Source organism: Sciurus vulgaris (genome assembly GCF_902686455.1).
Source record: "Sciurus vulgaris genome assembly, chromosome: 10".
Lineage (NCBI taxonomy): Eukaryota > Metazoa > Chordata > Mammalia > Rodentia > Sciuridae > Sciurus > Sciurus vulgaris.
In genome coordinates this window covers 50,679,947-50,697,256 of record NC_136470.1, presented here as the reverse complement: position 1 = coordinate 50,697,256, position 17,310 = coordinate 50,679,947, and the positions used below count along the sequence as shown (strand labels likewise).

At 36.7% G+C, this 17,310-nt stretch overlaps 1 protein-coding gene across 4 annotated transcripts; it reads right to left on the bottom strand.

Annotated features, from left to right (window-relative positions):
• Positions 1–519: 519 nt before the first annotated feature.
• Positions 520–16,556, bottom strand: PCNP (PEST proteolytic signal containing nuclear protein). 4 transcript variants are annotated; one of them, XM_079101375.1, is made up of 6 exons: positions 16,399–16,531; positions 10,278–10,455; positions 10,040–10,202; positions 7,848–7,922; positions 2,071–2,126; positions 520–784 (listed from the first exon to the last, which is right to left on the bottom strand). In XM_079101375.1, exons 2-6 carry the CDS (start codon positions 10,331–10,333, stop codon positions 658–660), a joined length of 477 nt encoding a protein of 158 aa, XP_078957501.1. In that variant the 5' UTR covers positions 10,334–10,455; positions 16,399–16,531; the 3' UTR covers positions 520–657. The 4 variants fall into 4 exon arrangements, with proteins under 4 accessions (XP_078957501.1, XP_078957499.1, XP_078957502.1 ...); XM_079101373.1 differs by lacking the exon at positions 10,278–10,455 and having other exon boundaries at positions 10,040–10,254; positions 16,399–16,556; XM_079101376.1 differs by lacking the exons at positions 2,071–2,126; positions 10,278–10,455 and having other exon boundaries at positions 10,040–10,254; positions 16,399–16,556.
• Between the last annotated feature and the right edge of the window lie 754 nt (positions 16,557–17,310).

Sequence of the window (17,310 nt, the reverse complement as noted above, 5' to 3'; positions counted from 1 at the left end):
ACTTCACATAAAAATTTAAAAAAAAAAAAAAAAAAAAAATGTTTTTTAAGAGCTAAGCATCTGTATCCACTGATAGCAATGCCAATACCTATTATATGATGACTTAAAAACAAAACAAATGCCCATAAGGAAAAAAAGCTGTATTTTATCTAAATTTATTATCAGTCAATAGTCCAGTAACATTTTCCTCTCAGTACAATACTCCCTCTCTCTATAAGGCTGTTCCTGGGAGCCAGACAGTTTAGGTAATGAGGGAGTTAAGTTAGGAGAGTAACTGCTTGCAGTTTTAAAAAGATAGTAACTTTTTGTTTCCCTCTTAATGTGCTAATAGTTGTGCCTAAAAAAATATGCAATTCTTAAAAAGGTACCATTTCTGATTTATTATCTGTAACCTTTGGAAACTAATCACATGAAACTACAAAATTAGCAAATGTCTTGAAATCTGTATATAAAACATAAATTACCTCTAATTTCAAACTCTCATTTATTAGTGTACCACTCAATCTTTAAAAAAAAGGAAAAAAAGAAAAAGGAAAAAAAAAAAAAAAAAAAAAAAAAAAAGCGGCTCCAAAGATAGTCTTATACCATTCTTTAAAAAAGGAAACTGTTCCTTTTAACTTTACACCCACCCCACACCCCAATTTCAAAACACATCATTTAATTGTCTTGGTCATGGACATTTCCAAGATGAGATTTTATATTTCTTTCCCATAGCTTCTGGTTATCAGAAAACCCATGCTTTCCTTTATTGAAGGAGTTTGGTCCAGCTGATGTTGGTGTATCCCTGCATTAAAAGAAAATAAATTTATTTAAAATGCTATAGATGTTTAATACACATTTACTTAACACCTATTATAAACACAAGCTGAACATCAAAAGCCTCTATAGAGCAAAGCCCTAAGCAACTTAGCAAGACCTGTCTCAAAATAAACAGGCTGGGGATGTAGTTCAGTGGTAAAATGTCTCTGAGTCCAATTACCAGTATCCCTGTCCCAAGAACCTCTACAGAGAATTTTTTAAAAAAATACTCTTTCCACAGATAGTCAAAGACTTTTGGGATGGTGGGGGCGGGGCAGGGAGGTAGGGGGAGTACCAGGGACTGAACCCAGGGGTGCTTCACAACTGAGATAATCCCCAGCCAACATTTTATTTAGAGATAGGGTCTCACTGAGGTGCTTAGGGCCTTGCTTAGTTGCTGAGGTTGGCTTTGAACTCATGATCCTCTTGTGTCAGCCTCCCAAGCTGCTGGGATTACAAGTGTGCACCACCACACCCAGCTAGTTAGAAGGATTTAAATTCAGTAAACCGGAGGTCGGATAGGAGGAAAAACTGTTCCCCACAGCCCTGTTTTCCAACCTAGGGCCTGATGCATCCCCAATACCATAAATAAAGAATTTCCAAAGGAAAAAGGACACATACGATCAAGATTAAGTGATAGGAATATCATTATGAGTGTCATGAGTGCAGTGACTAAAAGCCATTTTTCTATTACACCAGAAAAAAACAAATTTAAAATCAGAAAAATTTTCATGACTATCTCTTATTTGAAGAAATATAGGTTACAAGTGTCTGAAAAGAAATACCCTAAACTGGGCACCTGTAATTCCAGCTATTTGGGAGGCTAAGGTAGGAGGAGCAGTCAGCCTAGGCAACTTATTGAGACCTGTCTCAAAAAATAAAAAGGGCTGAGGTTGCAGCTCAGTGTTAAAGCACCTCTGGATTCAGTTTCCGGTGGTGGTGGTGGTGGTGGTGGGGGCGGGGATAAAAAGAAATAGCTTTAAATTATTGTTAAGTTTTTCTCTGATCCTCATTATTTTCTCCAATAAGCACAGAAAATAAGAATGTGGATACCTCACAGACTATGACCCTGTTTTCCTTCCTTTTTGGGATTGGTTGAGTTCCTTCTTATTCTTAAAATTCTAATAAACCATCTAGTACAGAGAAAATGCAGAAAATTGTTCTGCCCATATGCAAAGAAAAGCCTTAACACTAAAAACATTTTATGCAATTTATTCTTACCCTTAACTCATTCCTATACTTTTCTATAATATTTATGAAAAATTATAATACCTCCCAATATTCTTCATCCTCATCTTTGCTTCTGGAGGCATTTCCTCTGGTTCACTCTGAAGAAAAAAAAGTGAGTAAAGTAAGATGAATGCAGTCAAATTTATTAAATTCATTTGGCTACTATGCTAAATTTTACAACTAAATCTTTAAAACCATTTCAAATACTGCAAATTTCAGTAAAAGGAGAACATTAGTGAATTATTTGTCTTAACCATAGTTTTAATAGAAAAGCACCATCTGGGGTGCTGATTTTGAATAAAGAAAAGAATTTGGTAAAAATCGCATTCTACTCGTTGTATACATGTAATGCAATACCAATGTGTGCCCTATGTATAATTATGTGAATTAAAAATTTTTTTAAAGTTTTTCAAAATCTCATTTTGTCGCTATTTTCAAAAAGACAAAAAAAAATTTGTTAATAAAGAAAGGGGAACTCTCATATACTACAGATAGAAATGTAAATCAGAATAGCCATTATGGAATAGAGGTTCCTCAAAAGAACCAGGTATACTGACATGAGCCTGTAATCCCAGCTACTCAAGAAGCTGAGGCAGGAGGACTGCAAGTTCAAGGCTTGTTTTGGCAACTTAGTGAAATCCTGTCTCAAAATAAAAAGGTAAAAAAGGTCTGTGGATACAGCTCAGTGGTAGAGTACCCCTAGGTTCAATTCCAATTATTGTAAAACAAAACAAAACAAAACAAAACAAAAAATCTAAAAACTAAACTAAAAATAAAACTACCATATGACCAAACACTTGCACTAATGAGTATATATGCAAAGGAAAGGAAATCAGTATGACAAAACAGACATCTATGCTCCCATGTTTATTGCTGCACTATTCACAAAAGCCATGATCAATATAGAATTAACCTAGATGTTCACTGACCAATGAATAGTTAGGGAATGGTACATAATTCACAGTGGAATACTGTTCAAAAAAAAAAAGAATGAAATCCTGTTATTAGCAGCAAAATGAACCAGAGTGGTGGAGGACATTATGTTAAGTGAAATAAATCATGCAGAGAGGTACAAATAACAGCATGTTCTCACCAATATGTAGAAGATGAGGAAGTTGATGCCATATAAGTAGAGAATACAATAGTTACCAGAGGGAGGAAAGTGAAGAGGATGGGAAACAGTATAGAGGTATGGTGTTATGGTTTGGGTGTGAGGTGTCCCTCAAAATCTCACATGTGAGATAACACAAGGAGGTTCAGAAGAGAAATGATCCAATCAGTGATTTAATTCCCCACCCTGCCCCAAAGGGATTAACAGTGTTAACTGAAGTGATAGGGTGTGGCTGGAGAAGGTGGGAATTGGGGTGTGCCTTTGGGAATATATTTGTATCTGTTGAGTGGAGACTCTCTCTCTGCTTCCTGATCACCATGATGTGAGCTGTTTCCCTTTGCCACACTCTTCCACCATGATGTTCAGCCTCGCTTCAAACCCCGAGGAACGGAGCTGGCCTTCTATGGACATCTGAAACCGTGGCCCTCAAATAAACCATTCCTCCTCTACAGTTGTGCTGATTGGGTCCTTTAAGTCATACAGTGAAAAAGCTGACTAAAACATATGGTTTGACAGGTTTGATAGGATGAATAACTTTTTTTTTTTTTTTTTTGTAGCTGGGACTGAACCCAGAGGTTTAACCAATGAGCCAGATCCCCAGTCCTTTTTATTTTGACTCAGTTGCTTAGTTGCTTCTGGCCTTGCTGAATTGCTGAGGGTGGCTTTGAATTTGTGATCCTCTTGCCTCAGTCTCCCAAATTGCTGGGATTACAGGTTTGTGCCACTGTACTCAGAAGGATGAATAACTTCTAATGTTCTATAACACAGTTTGGTAACTATGATTGACAAGAATTAATTGTACAGTTTAGAATTGCTAGAGGATTTTTGAATGTTCCCACTCACAAAAAAAAATGACAAATGTTTGAGTAATGAATAAGTCATATTAATCTGATCTAAAAATTACACGTTGTATACATGTTCTGAAATGCTACATTGTACCCAATAAATATGTATAATTATGTCAATTCAAAAATTAAAAAATTTAAAATCCCGTATTACAGAAATAAATCAACAATGGCTTATGTGCTACACAATGTATTTAATGTATTTATCTATGCTATCCTAATTTAAAATCCTAACAATACAATCTCTTGTGGAGTATGATTATTATCATCTGCATTTTACAGGTTAAGTGACAAGGTTAAGTTGCCCAAAGTCACAAAGCTAATGAATAGCAAAACAGTCTGAGGCCAAAGCAAAGTATCCTAATATCCTAACCTCTACTGGACTGATCCTTCTCAAAAGTATCTCTTTAACTAAAAGGACATTTTGAAAGCTCAGTCCTTACTACTTCTTTTCATACTCCACCTACGAAATTTGTGAGATTGAGTTTCTTTTGGATTTATCGTTTTCTGTATAAATGGTACTGCTTAGCTTAGTAATAATAATATTTTTTGTGGTATTGAGGATTGAAACAAGGGCTAGCATATTCTAGTTAAGTGCTCTACTACTGAGCTATGTTCTTAGCCTTTCTTATTTTAAGACAGGGTCTCACAAAATTGCCAAGACTGGCTTTGAACTAGCAATTCTCTTGCCTCAGCGTACTGAGTTAGCCGGGAATACAGATGTATGCCACTAGGCCTACTTAAATATTATTTCTTAAGATGGTGCTGCAAGACTCAGCTTAAACTAGGTGCAGTGGTGCCTGCCTATAATTCCAGCAACTGGGGAGGTTAAGGCAGGAGCATAGCAAGTTGAAGGCCAACTTTAGCAACTTGGCGAGACCCTGTCTTAAACAAAACAAAAACACTCAATGACAAAAACACACACAAAACCTTAAGGGAGCTTTCACTGGTCAAATCTAGTATATATGAGCATTACTTCCTACTGAATAAAGTAAGAATTCATGAGTTACACTTATATAATAAAATTTAAAAATTTCCAAGTGATAAGAAAAAGCTGTTTCATATAGTAAGAGACAGTTAATACATACAAAAGGCATGGTGGTATTAGAAAAAATAATTACCATTTGGCATACACTATCGTAACTGATCCTGACAAGAATCATCAATGGATGTTAACACCAGTAAGTGAAGGTTTTGAGAAATTATATATTTTTACATATTCTCAAAGCATATAAGATAAATTTTAATCTAGCTTTACAAAAGCTAAAACAGTAATTTGACAGTGGAGAAATCTGGCAGGCACCATTTTAACCCAATGATCAAAGTTAATGCTGCAGGAATGGGCATATTGACAGCATGTGCTCCCCAATATGATGCATTGAGAACCTGGCATCAGTTCTGTTATTCCTGCCAAAAGCAATGAGAATCTAAGCATGAGAAAACATCAAACAAATTCAAAATGAGAGACACTGTAGAAAATAACTGGCTTGTCTTCTTCAAAAATGTTGTCATGAAATACATGGAAAGATTGGGGAATTATCCAAATTAAAGGAGACTTAAGAGAGAACTGAAAAAAAATATTTTGAAATGTCAAAATTCTGGGGTTGGGACATACTTCAGTGTTAGAACATGTGCTTTCTAGCATGTGGGAGGTCCTGGTTTCAATCCCAGCAACAACTGCCCAAAAAGCTAAAATTAACTAAGTAACTAAATGAATTATCTCCTTTGGTCAACATATTGGTTACTTAATTAGGTTCTCAAAAAAAAAAGAAAAAAAAAAAAAAAACCCGAAGGGGATAAAGATTTTAAATGCATAAGACAATTTATTGTTTACTACCATTACAGTATTGTAGCAGAAAGAATGTTGTTTGGCCCTCGCTAAAAAAATTTTTTTAAAGAGGGAAGACATTAAGGTATGATGCAAACAATATACGACAAGAAACCAGAAAACCTAAGGTTCAAAATGTGTGAATTAGCATATAATCATGCATAGTTAATTTCTCCATTTGCAAATACACAATTCACAGACACTTATAGAAGGTAAAGTAATGTGAAAAGATAACCAATTAGTTAGGCATTCAAGGTAAGGCATTACTATATAATGTAGGTGCTTAGGACTTCCAGGCTAAGTACTTCTGCACATTTTTCCTTCGTCCTATATTATCCTTCCATGCTGTAATCTGCTGCCTAATCTCTTTAAGAATGTTACAGATGTTTATAGATGTTTGAGAAAACTAAGGCTCCAATAAAATAAAATGATTATTCAGGCTTCCACTAGTTAATAACTAGATAAGACAGGTTAAGAATTCAGGTCTTTCAGTCAGGTGCAGTGGCACACACCTGTAATCCCAGTAGCTCGGGAGGCTGAGGCAGGAGGATTGCCAGTTCAAAGCCAGCCTCAGCAAAAGTGAGGTGCTAAGCAACTCATTGAGATCCTGATTCTAAATAAAATACAAAAATAGGTCTGGGAATGTAGCTCAGTGGTCAAGTGCCCCCTGAGTTTAATCCCTGGTACTGAAAAAGGAAAAAAAAAAAGGAAGAATTCAGGTCTTCCAATTGCCAGTCCAGGGGTCTTTCCTATGCTGCTACATTCAGTACCTGTTTATTTCTTTTCTGAAAGTTCACTATACTTCATCTTTTCAGGTACTTTTCATTTTTATCTTTTGCTAATTTACATATAAATCTCCCTTTACTAGGCTAGTTCCTAGACGAGCATGTCTGATATATTTTGTAATGTCATAGTGCCTAGTACATAAAAGCAATCAAATGTGTAGAATGAGTAAAGGGCCAAGGGAGAACACAGTGATAAACACAGTGATTCGTTCCCTATTGATTCAGGCTCCAGGGGTTCCACATTTATCCTTGCCCAATACTCCTCTACAAAATTCTTCAGTCAAATGCCACTTGTGACTTGAAAATTGATATCTTGGTTTACAAGTCTTCCTTGATTTACTAAAACTCTGCCTAATGTGTTAGTATACAATTCATATTACTTATTTTATATATATTCTTCTGAAATCACTCTATTCCCAGTGTTTGGGCTTCTCTGAATGTATAATCCCCACCTTACCTGTCCAGGTGCTAGGGATTAAAATCAGAGCCTTGAAAGTGAAGCACTCTACTAATAAGGTATATTCTAGTCCTTTTTATTTTGAGATCTTCCTGCCTCAGTCTCTTGAATAGCTGAGATACAAGTGTATGCTCCCATGTTCAGTTTGAATAATACAACTTATCCATACTGCTTCTGGGAACAATTACTCATAAATCTTAAAACACTTAATTGTTACATACAGGATTCTCATCTATGTGGGGATTAGGTTCTAAAGTCAGAACCTAATACAGATCATAGTCAAATCCTGTTTGAAAATTTCTCTGGTTATCCATGGTAAGCATGGTTAAGCTTGGTAAGACAAGCAAGATGAGAGAACTGGGACTGATTGATCCAATAAGCATCTCAAGCTTACTCTGAAACATGTGCTTACTGAGAAGTGCTGACAAAATCACCTGTACTATTTATTAATTCTTCTCCACAAAGCAAGCACTATAGCTGCCTTTTGTAACATGAAAGCACAATATGCATCATCACTGAAGACCCCCAACTAGATCCTACATATTTTCTAGCACATATTATTCATAACAAGCCTTTGCTGATTTGGTTCTTAGGCTTTTTGCCCAAAAACTTAACAATATTTTAAAATAATCATACAACCAAACAAAACAAATACAAAATAGAAATATCCAGTTATTATAGGTATCACCAAAAAAGTTACAATTTAGTAACACCATTAGTATGATCTACAATTTGTCATTAACACCCTCCTTAAACAACTGGTTAAAGTTAAATAAAAGAGGTATAAACTTACATCTTCATCTTCATTAAAAGCTGCTGCTACTGAAAGGGTTTTTGGAGCAAGAGTTGGAACAGTTTCTTTAGGCTTCTGAAGAAGAAACATTAAAAAGAACATTAGATGAGTAACAGTTATATAAGCTTATTTAATAATATGAATCTTGAAAGATTCAACTTTATGTTTTCATAAACTTATAGAGTAAGGAACTCAGTACTTTGGACAAATTCACTAAGTCTGAAAACGTGGGCTATCAGTTTGGAGGTTCAACTTTACTAATGTGATATACCCATTTGTTGAACTACAGAAAAAAAAACCATTCTCCAGCTAGGACCTATAATTTAATATTACTTAAACAAGGAGTAGGGCTGGGGATATAGCTCTGTTGGTAGAGTGCTTGCCTCACAAGCATAAGGCCCTGGGTTCAATCCTCTGTACTGCAAACAAACAAACAAACCCCACAAACAAACAAACAAAAAGGGGGGTGGTATTTGGTACAGGCAAAATGATAAATCATATTTTCCCATAGTAACAATTAGTAAAAAGTGACCTGAGAACACACAAGGTATCATGAACTCATCCACCTGTACCAGTGAGCTTTTTACCCTTTGGGATTAAGATGAGTCATCTCTTCTATATGACCTAATTTTTTTAAAAAAATATTTTTTTAGTTGTAGATAGACACAATATCTTTATTTTTATGTGGTGCTGAGGATTGAACCCAGTGCCTTACACATGTGAGATAAGCCCTCTACCACTGGGTCCCAGCCCACGACCTAAATTTTTGACAAAATAAACTTTTCTATCTCTATCCTCTCACCACCCATTTAATCTTTATTCTACTGCAATCTAGCTCCACCCCCCTGGAAATATTCTCTATAGGGTCACCCATAACTGGTATGCTGCATTTGATTCTAATCACCAGCTGCTGCTGCTTTTTTTTTTTTGAGCGCTGGTGATTGAACTCAGGGTCTTGTGCATGCAAGGCAAGTACTCAACCAACTGAGCTATATCCTCAGTTCCAACCAGCTTCTTTTTGAGGACACCTCCCCCTTGTCTTCTGAGACGTGTTTTTTGTTTTTTAAATTAGTTATTGTGCTAATTCTCTGACCTGTTTGCTCTCTGTCCCCCTTCCCTGCTGCTCCCACTCAACAACACAGATACCTAGGATTCTACTACTGGTAGTGACCTTTCATTCTTTGTACTTCCCGGGGCCAATTTCATTCATTTCCATAGTTTTAACTACCAAATCCTGTCTACCCCAAACAGCTACTTTTTGGCAGCTTCACTTACAGAGCCCATGTGAACTTGAGTTTCATAGTGTTCATAAGTACTCAAGTCAGAAAACATACAGAATTAAAGATGTATGCATCTGACAATTAAGCATTAACTTTCACAGAACAGACATGAATTACAAAGCAACTTTTGGACTCTTCTCTCACAAAAAATAACCATTTTCTAAAACAAATCTCTAAATAAGAGATTAATTTGGCTAAACCATATGAAATTGTAATAGCATAGCTTAGAAACAAAAATGTACATAAGCTTCAAACTACCATTTCGAATACTTCTAGAGGTTCCATGGTAAAAATGTATTAATCTGAGGTTTACATCTTAAAATAAGGGATCAAACATTGATTTTTAAAAGATTACTGCTTTAAAGTACATAGTACTCAATGTCCAGTTTTAGTTTCAAAGATAATCAGGAAGTTTTTCTTATCAAGCAATACCTTACAAAATTAATCTTTTAAGATACAAACAACTGATTTCTACATATATTATTTTCTGTGTGTGGTACTAAGGATAAAGCAAAGGCCTCTCAAATGATAAGCACATGCTTTACCACTGAGCTACCTCCTAATCCGTAGAGATGTTGTTACTAAAACTGAAAGATTAAAAAAAATTGAAATCTTTCTCAAAATATTTTTCAGAGGTCTTGCTTAACTGATGAAAAGTTATTACTTTAAAATCATGTATTTTTTATAATACTGTTCCTTCTAAAATTCCACCTATTTGTTAAAAACTGCTTTATTGAGATAGAATTCATCTTGATCTTTCCTAAAGTGCTAATCACTTCTTAAATATAAGTTAATGCACCAAAGATTAAGAAATGCACCTTTTCATACTTAATTTACCATAACCTAGTAAAAACAGGTTTCCAAAACAAATCCTTAATACCCATTACAAATATCATACATAAAGTAACTTACACTTGATCCAAGTTTGATGGATATGGCTGATGCTTTCTTTGTTGTCTGACTACCTATGGCAAATCCAAACTTGGAGATCTTTGTAGGCTTTGTTGGGAGGTCTGCAGCTTCTTCTTCAGCTGATCGTTTCTCAGCGCTGCGACTGGAACTTTCCCCTCCATTACTGGAAGAAACAGTCTTAGTTTTCACAGGTTTTTCTGCTTCTTCTTCAGGTCCTGGTGAAGTCGAAACAACTTACCAAGATGAGCTACTTTTACTGAGCAGATTGATGGGAGCAGCAACCTCAAAAAGCATCGTTATAAGGAAGATACCTCTGCAGTTGTCACCTACTGACCCAACAGTCTCTTCCACTGTTTGTTAGAGTATATAGCAGGAACTGAGATTGTGTGGCAGTAGAAGAGGCTCCCATGAATTAACTAGCATAAAATACAGAGCAATTTAAAATTATAAACATAGAGTTCACAAAAAATAAAGACCCTTCAACTAAATACTACCATAGACATTGTACAATATAGTTATTTGTGGACTTCTGCTTTTAAGAAATTGAGATCTATAAAATATTTTTCACAAACTACTTTGTAAGCAATCAGTCATGTGGCAAGATAATACATTTGGCTAATAAATTCTAACATTCTCAATAATGTGTACTAGTCATACAAAGTATCTAGTGATGTAAAGGACCATTATCATCCAAATCTCAGTACTGGAAACACAGCCTAGTTATTTTTTTGAGTGATGTGTTCTTCATGTACATCTCACACAATCCTAGGAGTTGAAAAAGAACTTCAAAGAGTTCAATCAACTCTTTTTGAAAAATTTCATTCTATTCTGAAAGCATGGTTATCACTGTTTTAAGCTACCTGTAAGAGCTAATACAAGTCTTGGTTTACACACTGTTTTCTCATCAAAGAAAGATGAGCTTATTATAACTTCGAACAGTAGAAGGCACACATATGAAGGTTTAGAAGTATGGTGTCTTTTATCTGTTTTGCTTGTATTTGTATTCAGTAAATAGTGAACTTGCATCTAGACTATTTTAGATCTCTTACATAAGAAGACTAATTAAGATGCAGGGCGTGGTGCCCATGCTTATAGTCCCAGCAGCTTGGGAGGCTGAAGCAGGAGGATTGCAAGTTCAAAGCCAGCCTCAGCAACTTAGCGAAGCCTGAAGCAATTCAGCAACTGTCTCAAAATAAAAATAAAAAGGGCTGGGGATGTAGTTCAATCCCTGGTAAACCGACCCCCCCGCCCAAAAAAAAAAAAAAACCCAAACCACAAGAGGAGGTAAGGAGGTAATTCTATCTCAATAAATCATTCATCAATTAATCATCATCATCAGAAATTTTATATTCTCTCTCCAATCTGTCAATTTACCCCATAGAATGTATTATTATATTGGATAAAGAATCAACAGGTGGGAAAAGAGAAGATGCTTTGGGGAATGGCCCTGACAGTGTGAAGAAAATGTATAGTTTTGGAATGATGGGGGTCTTATAAGCACTTTGAATAGAACATTTGGTTTTATTTAGACAAAAAAAATAAAAGGAACTCAGTCCCTTTGGACAAAGGGTGAAAGTTGTAGTGACAATGTAGGGAGGTGTAGTTAAGCAGGATTAGGTTTGGGATTTACCTAAAATGGAAATATAGTGCTGGAATGGTAGCTTTAAGTGCCATTCACTTATTCATATGTGAAACTACAAAAGTATCTAAAGAACTGAGGAAGGAAAGACTGCTATTCAATAGCTAATAAGTGGAACTTATTTAAGAAATGTAGAATCTCTTTAAAAAATAGTATGATGTAAACATTAGGTTTCTCATTCTATGTTTAAAACTAAAAACATTTATACTAACTTTACCCTATATTAGTTTTAAGTATGATATTTCATAATAAAACTCAAGCAACAACTACTTTTCTGTAATAATGCAGTTAAAATTGGAAATTCACTGGCCCTACATATTTAAACACACAGAAAACCAAATGGCTTTCCATATTACAGTCTATAAAGGTATAAAGTGTACAAACAAAATTGAAAAACATCAAAACAAAGAGCATAAAGAATACTTTATACTTGATTGTAATGTAATTCTTATCTTTGAATCATGACCCAAAGGCCATAATTAGTTAAAATTTCCAATTCTTTTAGAGCCTATCTTTTCTTTTAGGTTTCCTTTTCTAAAATTTTAGAACAGACAACTTGGAAAATTTAAAGTGTACATGAGAAAAAGGGAAAAGATTATTATTGTAATAATATTAAATGTGTCAGCTAGCTGAACTTGAACATGTAATAAATGGAATACAATACTAATTCCATTAGATTAAAAGAAGAATTCTTTCCAGAGATTTCCATGGAGACTACACAAGGTAATATGGAGAGCTACTCTACTATTCATTTCATAATCAACCGGCAACAACTTAATCCTATTGAGGTTCTTGTTACCTGAAGAGGCACACTAGACCATCCATATCATAGGTCCACACCAAAGATGAAACATACTGTTATCTGGTTTGGGTGGTTTTTGGTATAGGGATTGAAACGAGTGGTGCTTTACCACCGTTCTACATTCCAAATCCTTTTTATTTTTCTCTTTCTTTTTTTGGCAGTGCTGGGGATTGAACCCAGGGCCTTGTGCTTGCAAGGCAAGCACTCTACCAACTCTACCAACTGAGCTATAACCCCAGCCCTTATTTTTGAGACTAATTTGCTCAGGGCCTTGCTAAATTGCTGGGGCTGGTCTTGAATTTGTGATTCTCCTGTCTTGGCCTCCCAAGGCACTGGGGTTATAAGCATGGTCACCATATCACATTCTTGTTTATTTTTATGGTCAGTGCTATGATAGGCAAGCACTCTATCACTGAGCTACACCTCCATCCCATACTATGTTTATTAGGTTGTTTTCTACACATGACTGAGTCCAGATCAAGCAATTTATTTCTGGACATAATAAACACTGGCCTTCCCAAACTCAACAAGTTTTTTTTTTTTTTTTAAAGCCACTGTAAAAACTTTATTGACATTTTTAGATGAGATTTATTCTTCAATGAAGAGATGAGGGGAGAAAGAAGTGAAGGAACGTGGGTGCACTATTAGCTCTCATTTCCTACCTTTATTTTATTTACTTTTTGTGGTACTGGGGATTTAACCTAGAGGCACTCTATCACTGAGCTACACTCACAACCCTTTCTTATTTTTTTTTTTTGAACAGGGTCTCACAAAGTTGCTGAGGGTGGCTTTGAACCACAATCTCCCTGCCTCAGCCTCCCCAGTGCCTGGGATTATAGGATTGCGCCACTGCACCCAGCTTCATTTCTTAGCTTCTAAGGGCTCAATTGTCACATGGGTTGCGCTTCTATTTTATCTTTATATAATACTCTTAACAATTATGGAGCAAAACACACAAGCTATTTGGGAAATAAAGCAAATGGAAGAAACAATGGACTCAGATGGGAAAATATGACAGCCAAATCTGCTATCATTACTTAAAATGAGACATCCTGTATTTTGAGTCCACGGAAAACAAAATTTTAGATGATCAATGATTACTACTCTGGAGATGTAGCAATGTGAATTATAGTTTAAAAACGAACACATAATCAATTTTTAAAAAATACGAAAATCACATATCAATTCGTAACATAAAACATGGATAAGACTATATAAACTATAATTCTTTATTTAGGAATATTTTAATAAAAGGGATTTTATTTGTATTCAATTTGAGCAAACAAAATGCATAGATAGATTAATGTGAAGTCAAATTGTACATGATGCTAATAGTTTTTTTTTTCTCTTCCTTTTTCACTGAATAGGTGGGGTAGGCCTTGGAGCACCAAGGGTACTTTATTTTGAAAAAATTACCTAATAAGAAAGTGTAAGTTTCTAAGGGTACCCTTCAAGACCCATTTGCATTCTGTCAGCTTCCTTATCCGAAAAAAGGGCACACAGTTATTCTATGACTGGACTGATGTGCCGCTTATATGAGAACGCATTCAAGACCCTACTAGTGTTTGGCACAGTAAATGTCAATTTCACTGAAGAAGTTCTCAGTATAATCTTTCAAAGACTGAGATGGCTCATATTAAATATAAATAGCTCTTCTTTAAAATTTCCACTTATCTCAAAGAGCTACAAAAATTTAACCAAAAAGAGGAGGAAAAAAAAAAATCTATCCAAAGCATAACTCTTCTTCCTTTTTTTTTTTTTTTTTTTTTTTTTTTTTGCAGTGCTGGGGATCGAACCCAGGGCCTTGTGCTTGCAAGGCAAGCACTTTACCAACTGAACTAGCTCCCCAGCCCCAAAGCATAACTCTTCTTTAAAGTGAAAACAGGTAATTAAAATAAGTAGTTTTTCTCACAAACATACATTAACTACAGAAGTAATCTGCTCATCAAAAACACATACTTCTGGGGTTAAGAATGTAGCTCACTGGTAAAGGACATGCTTAGCATGGTGAGGTTCTGGGTTCAATCTCTAGCACTAATAAAAGATAAATAAAATTTAATACTTATACTTCAGACTTAGTGGATTGTTCAATAGGAATAAAAATTCTGAATACTTTCTTGGTTTGTCCCTAGGACAAACATGACAATAGTCTTTAAAAAGTGACTACTTGCAAAAAAATTACCAATTTAGTAATACTCAAAGTATGAGATGTTTTAACTATGATTACTCTGCACAACTGCATTAAAAATATGACACTACAAATATAGCTTAGATGCAACAGCATTACTTTTCTTGTAAAGGAAATGAGGCTAATGATGTAGAAATTAAGGGATAGCAGTTATTCTAAGTTACCAACAAAACCACAATTTTTCTGACAGTTATCATCAAAGTGATTTATAATCCTTCCCAAACACCCTAAAATGGAGATATCAATATTCACAGCACATAGTTACTACTCCTCAACTGAAAAGGTGGCAGGAAAATTACACAGTGTAGTTATGCTAACATTTAAGGTATACTCTGGCAGCACATTAAACACATCTCCTCTACTCTCAAGTCAAGACAGTTAAAAAGATGACCTTAAAGTCAGTGCTACATAAGATTCTTTACGCTATGTATTTTTGCTTTTCCTCAAATTACTTCTAAATTTTTACATAATTTTCCTTGATAGTTTCTAAGGCATTTTTTTTTTTTTGTCAGAAAAAAAAAATACTCCAGTTAAGTGCTAGATGTTTTAAACTGTTTCACAAGGTATTTTACTGCTTTTAAAAAAAGGGGGGTGGGGTGGGAGGCTTCATCCCAGTTAATAACATTCTACATATTTTTAAAAAAGGAATTCCAAACATTATACTTGCTTTTCAATATTCTTCTGTTCCCACTACAATTCACATTAAACATTGTTAGTAGGTACTACTATTTGCTTTCATGTGCTATTAATCTTCTGTATTTTCTCATTAAATACTTTTAGGGATAAGACTTATGGGTGTCAGAATAGAAAGTAACATTTAAAAAGTGTTCTAAACAAGACATGATCAGCTCGCACATGTTAAAGTCACTTGCTATGACGGGGGCGGGGGTGGGGGTAGATTACATGTTTCTTCTTAATGCAAAAGACCAGAATTTATAAGGACGAGGCCAGAAAAAGAGAGATGTAACTGAGTTTAATACTGTAGTAATACACACTAAGAGTCACACTAGACTATGAAAGCCACTTAAATATCTGGCATGCGGTAAACTGGTAGCAGCCTAATTAAGAAAAGGCATACTTCCAAGAAAGGCGATCAAACCATAACCCTAGAAACCCGCAGCTTAATCAGCGGGTGATTCCTCTTTTCCTCTATCCCCTCTGTCCATCTCATTACAGGGTCACTATTATGCCTGAAAATAAAAGGAAAGAGCAGGCCCGGGTTGTCCACCTCCTCAGTGAAAAGGGTAATTAACTCCTACGTGTAACTGAGAGGCCAGCACCTTCGGAAACTCGGCCTTGGGCCAGTTTCCGCGGCCACTGCGAGGTGGCTCACACTGTGTGTTTGTGCGTGGGGAGTGAGTGTGTGTGGTGGTGCGTGTGTTTTGTGTAATGTGTGCCTCCAGTATGGAGGTAGCGGCTCCTGCACCGCCGCTCCGGGTCCCACCCCAACTTCAGTCTCCCTTTCTGGCGCCCATATTCCTTCTCAGAAGGGCTCCGCAGGGGCCATGAGGTGACCAACAGTGGTCGGCTCTCCCGCGACAAGGAGGTGATATGGGCCTGGATCCCAGCGGGCCGCACCGGGCGTGCCCGGGGCTCGCCTGGGCCCAGCACCTAGCCGAGTGAGCGCCAGGTTCGCCCAATCTCACTCTATCCCGTTCCCCCCACCCCGGGGAGCTCAAAGGAAGGCCCGGAGCATCCCACGCATCCCGCGACGCTGGGGTTGTGTTCACCTCCGGCGGCTCCAGCTCGCTGCGGCTTTTCAGGCTTCTCCTCTCCCGCCTTCCCGTCCGCCATTTTCCCCGCCGCGGCCTCCCCTGCAGCTACGCCAAGGACGTCACAGCCCCGCCCAGCAACCATTGAGCTCTAGAGCCATCTGGCGAAGTCGCTGACTAGAGCGGCCGCGATGAGTGAAAAGATGGACCGCCCAAGACAGAAGCGGATGTGACGTCATCGAGCGCCCCCCCCCCAGATAAAAGGGGAGGGGAAAGGAGCTCCAGGATTGGCGTTCTATGCTTTCGACTGGGTAGGGAGAGGTACGTCACTGACAGGTCCGGAGAAGTAAGGGGATGTGGGAACATAACCTTGGAAACTGGTGGAGCCTTAGAAGGTTTCTGCTTATGCAAGTGTGGTTGTAGCTAAAGCTTGCAGCGTCTTTCTGGCTTTACGGATCACGTGTGTCTGCCTATTCTACGTAAAGGGGCGGCGAAGAGTGCCTAAAGGGATAACCAACATTCATCGAGCCCCCTCTCGTGTTAGACATACGCTATCGTTTAGTCCTCACTGTAATCCAATGCGGAATTATCCTCTTGATTTCCTGTGAATTAAAACCTGAGAATAATTTGTCCAAGATTATGTACGGAAGTGATAAAAACCATTTTTTCTAAAGGCTGCAGCTTCTCCATCAAATTAAGATTACTGTAATTTCTGCTTTACGTAGAAACCTTTAGTGGTGTTTCTCAGAATGAAGCCCATACATTATACTTGACCTCCTCATCCCGTTTTCTCTAATTTATCCTGCCCTCTAGCCAAATAGGTCGATTACTTGTTTAGCTAGGGAACTGGAGTTTCAGAGTTTGCCTTACAATATATAGTCAATGGCACAGAACAAAGGGTTTTCTTGTTTTGTTTTTGTATGGAGGATT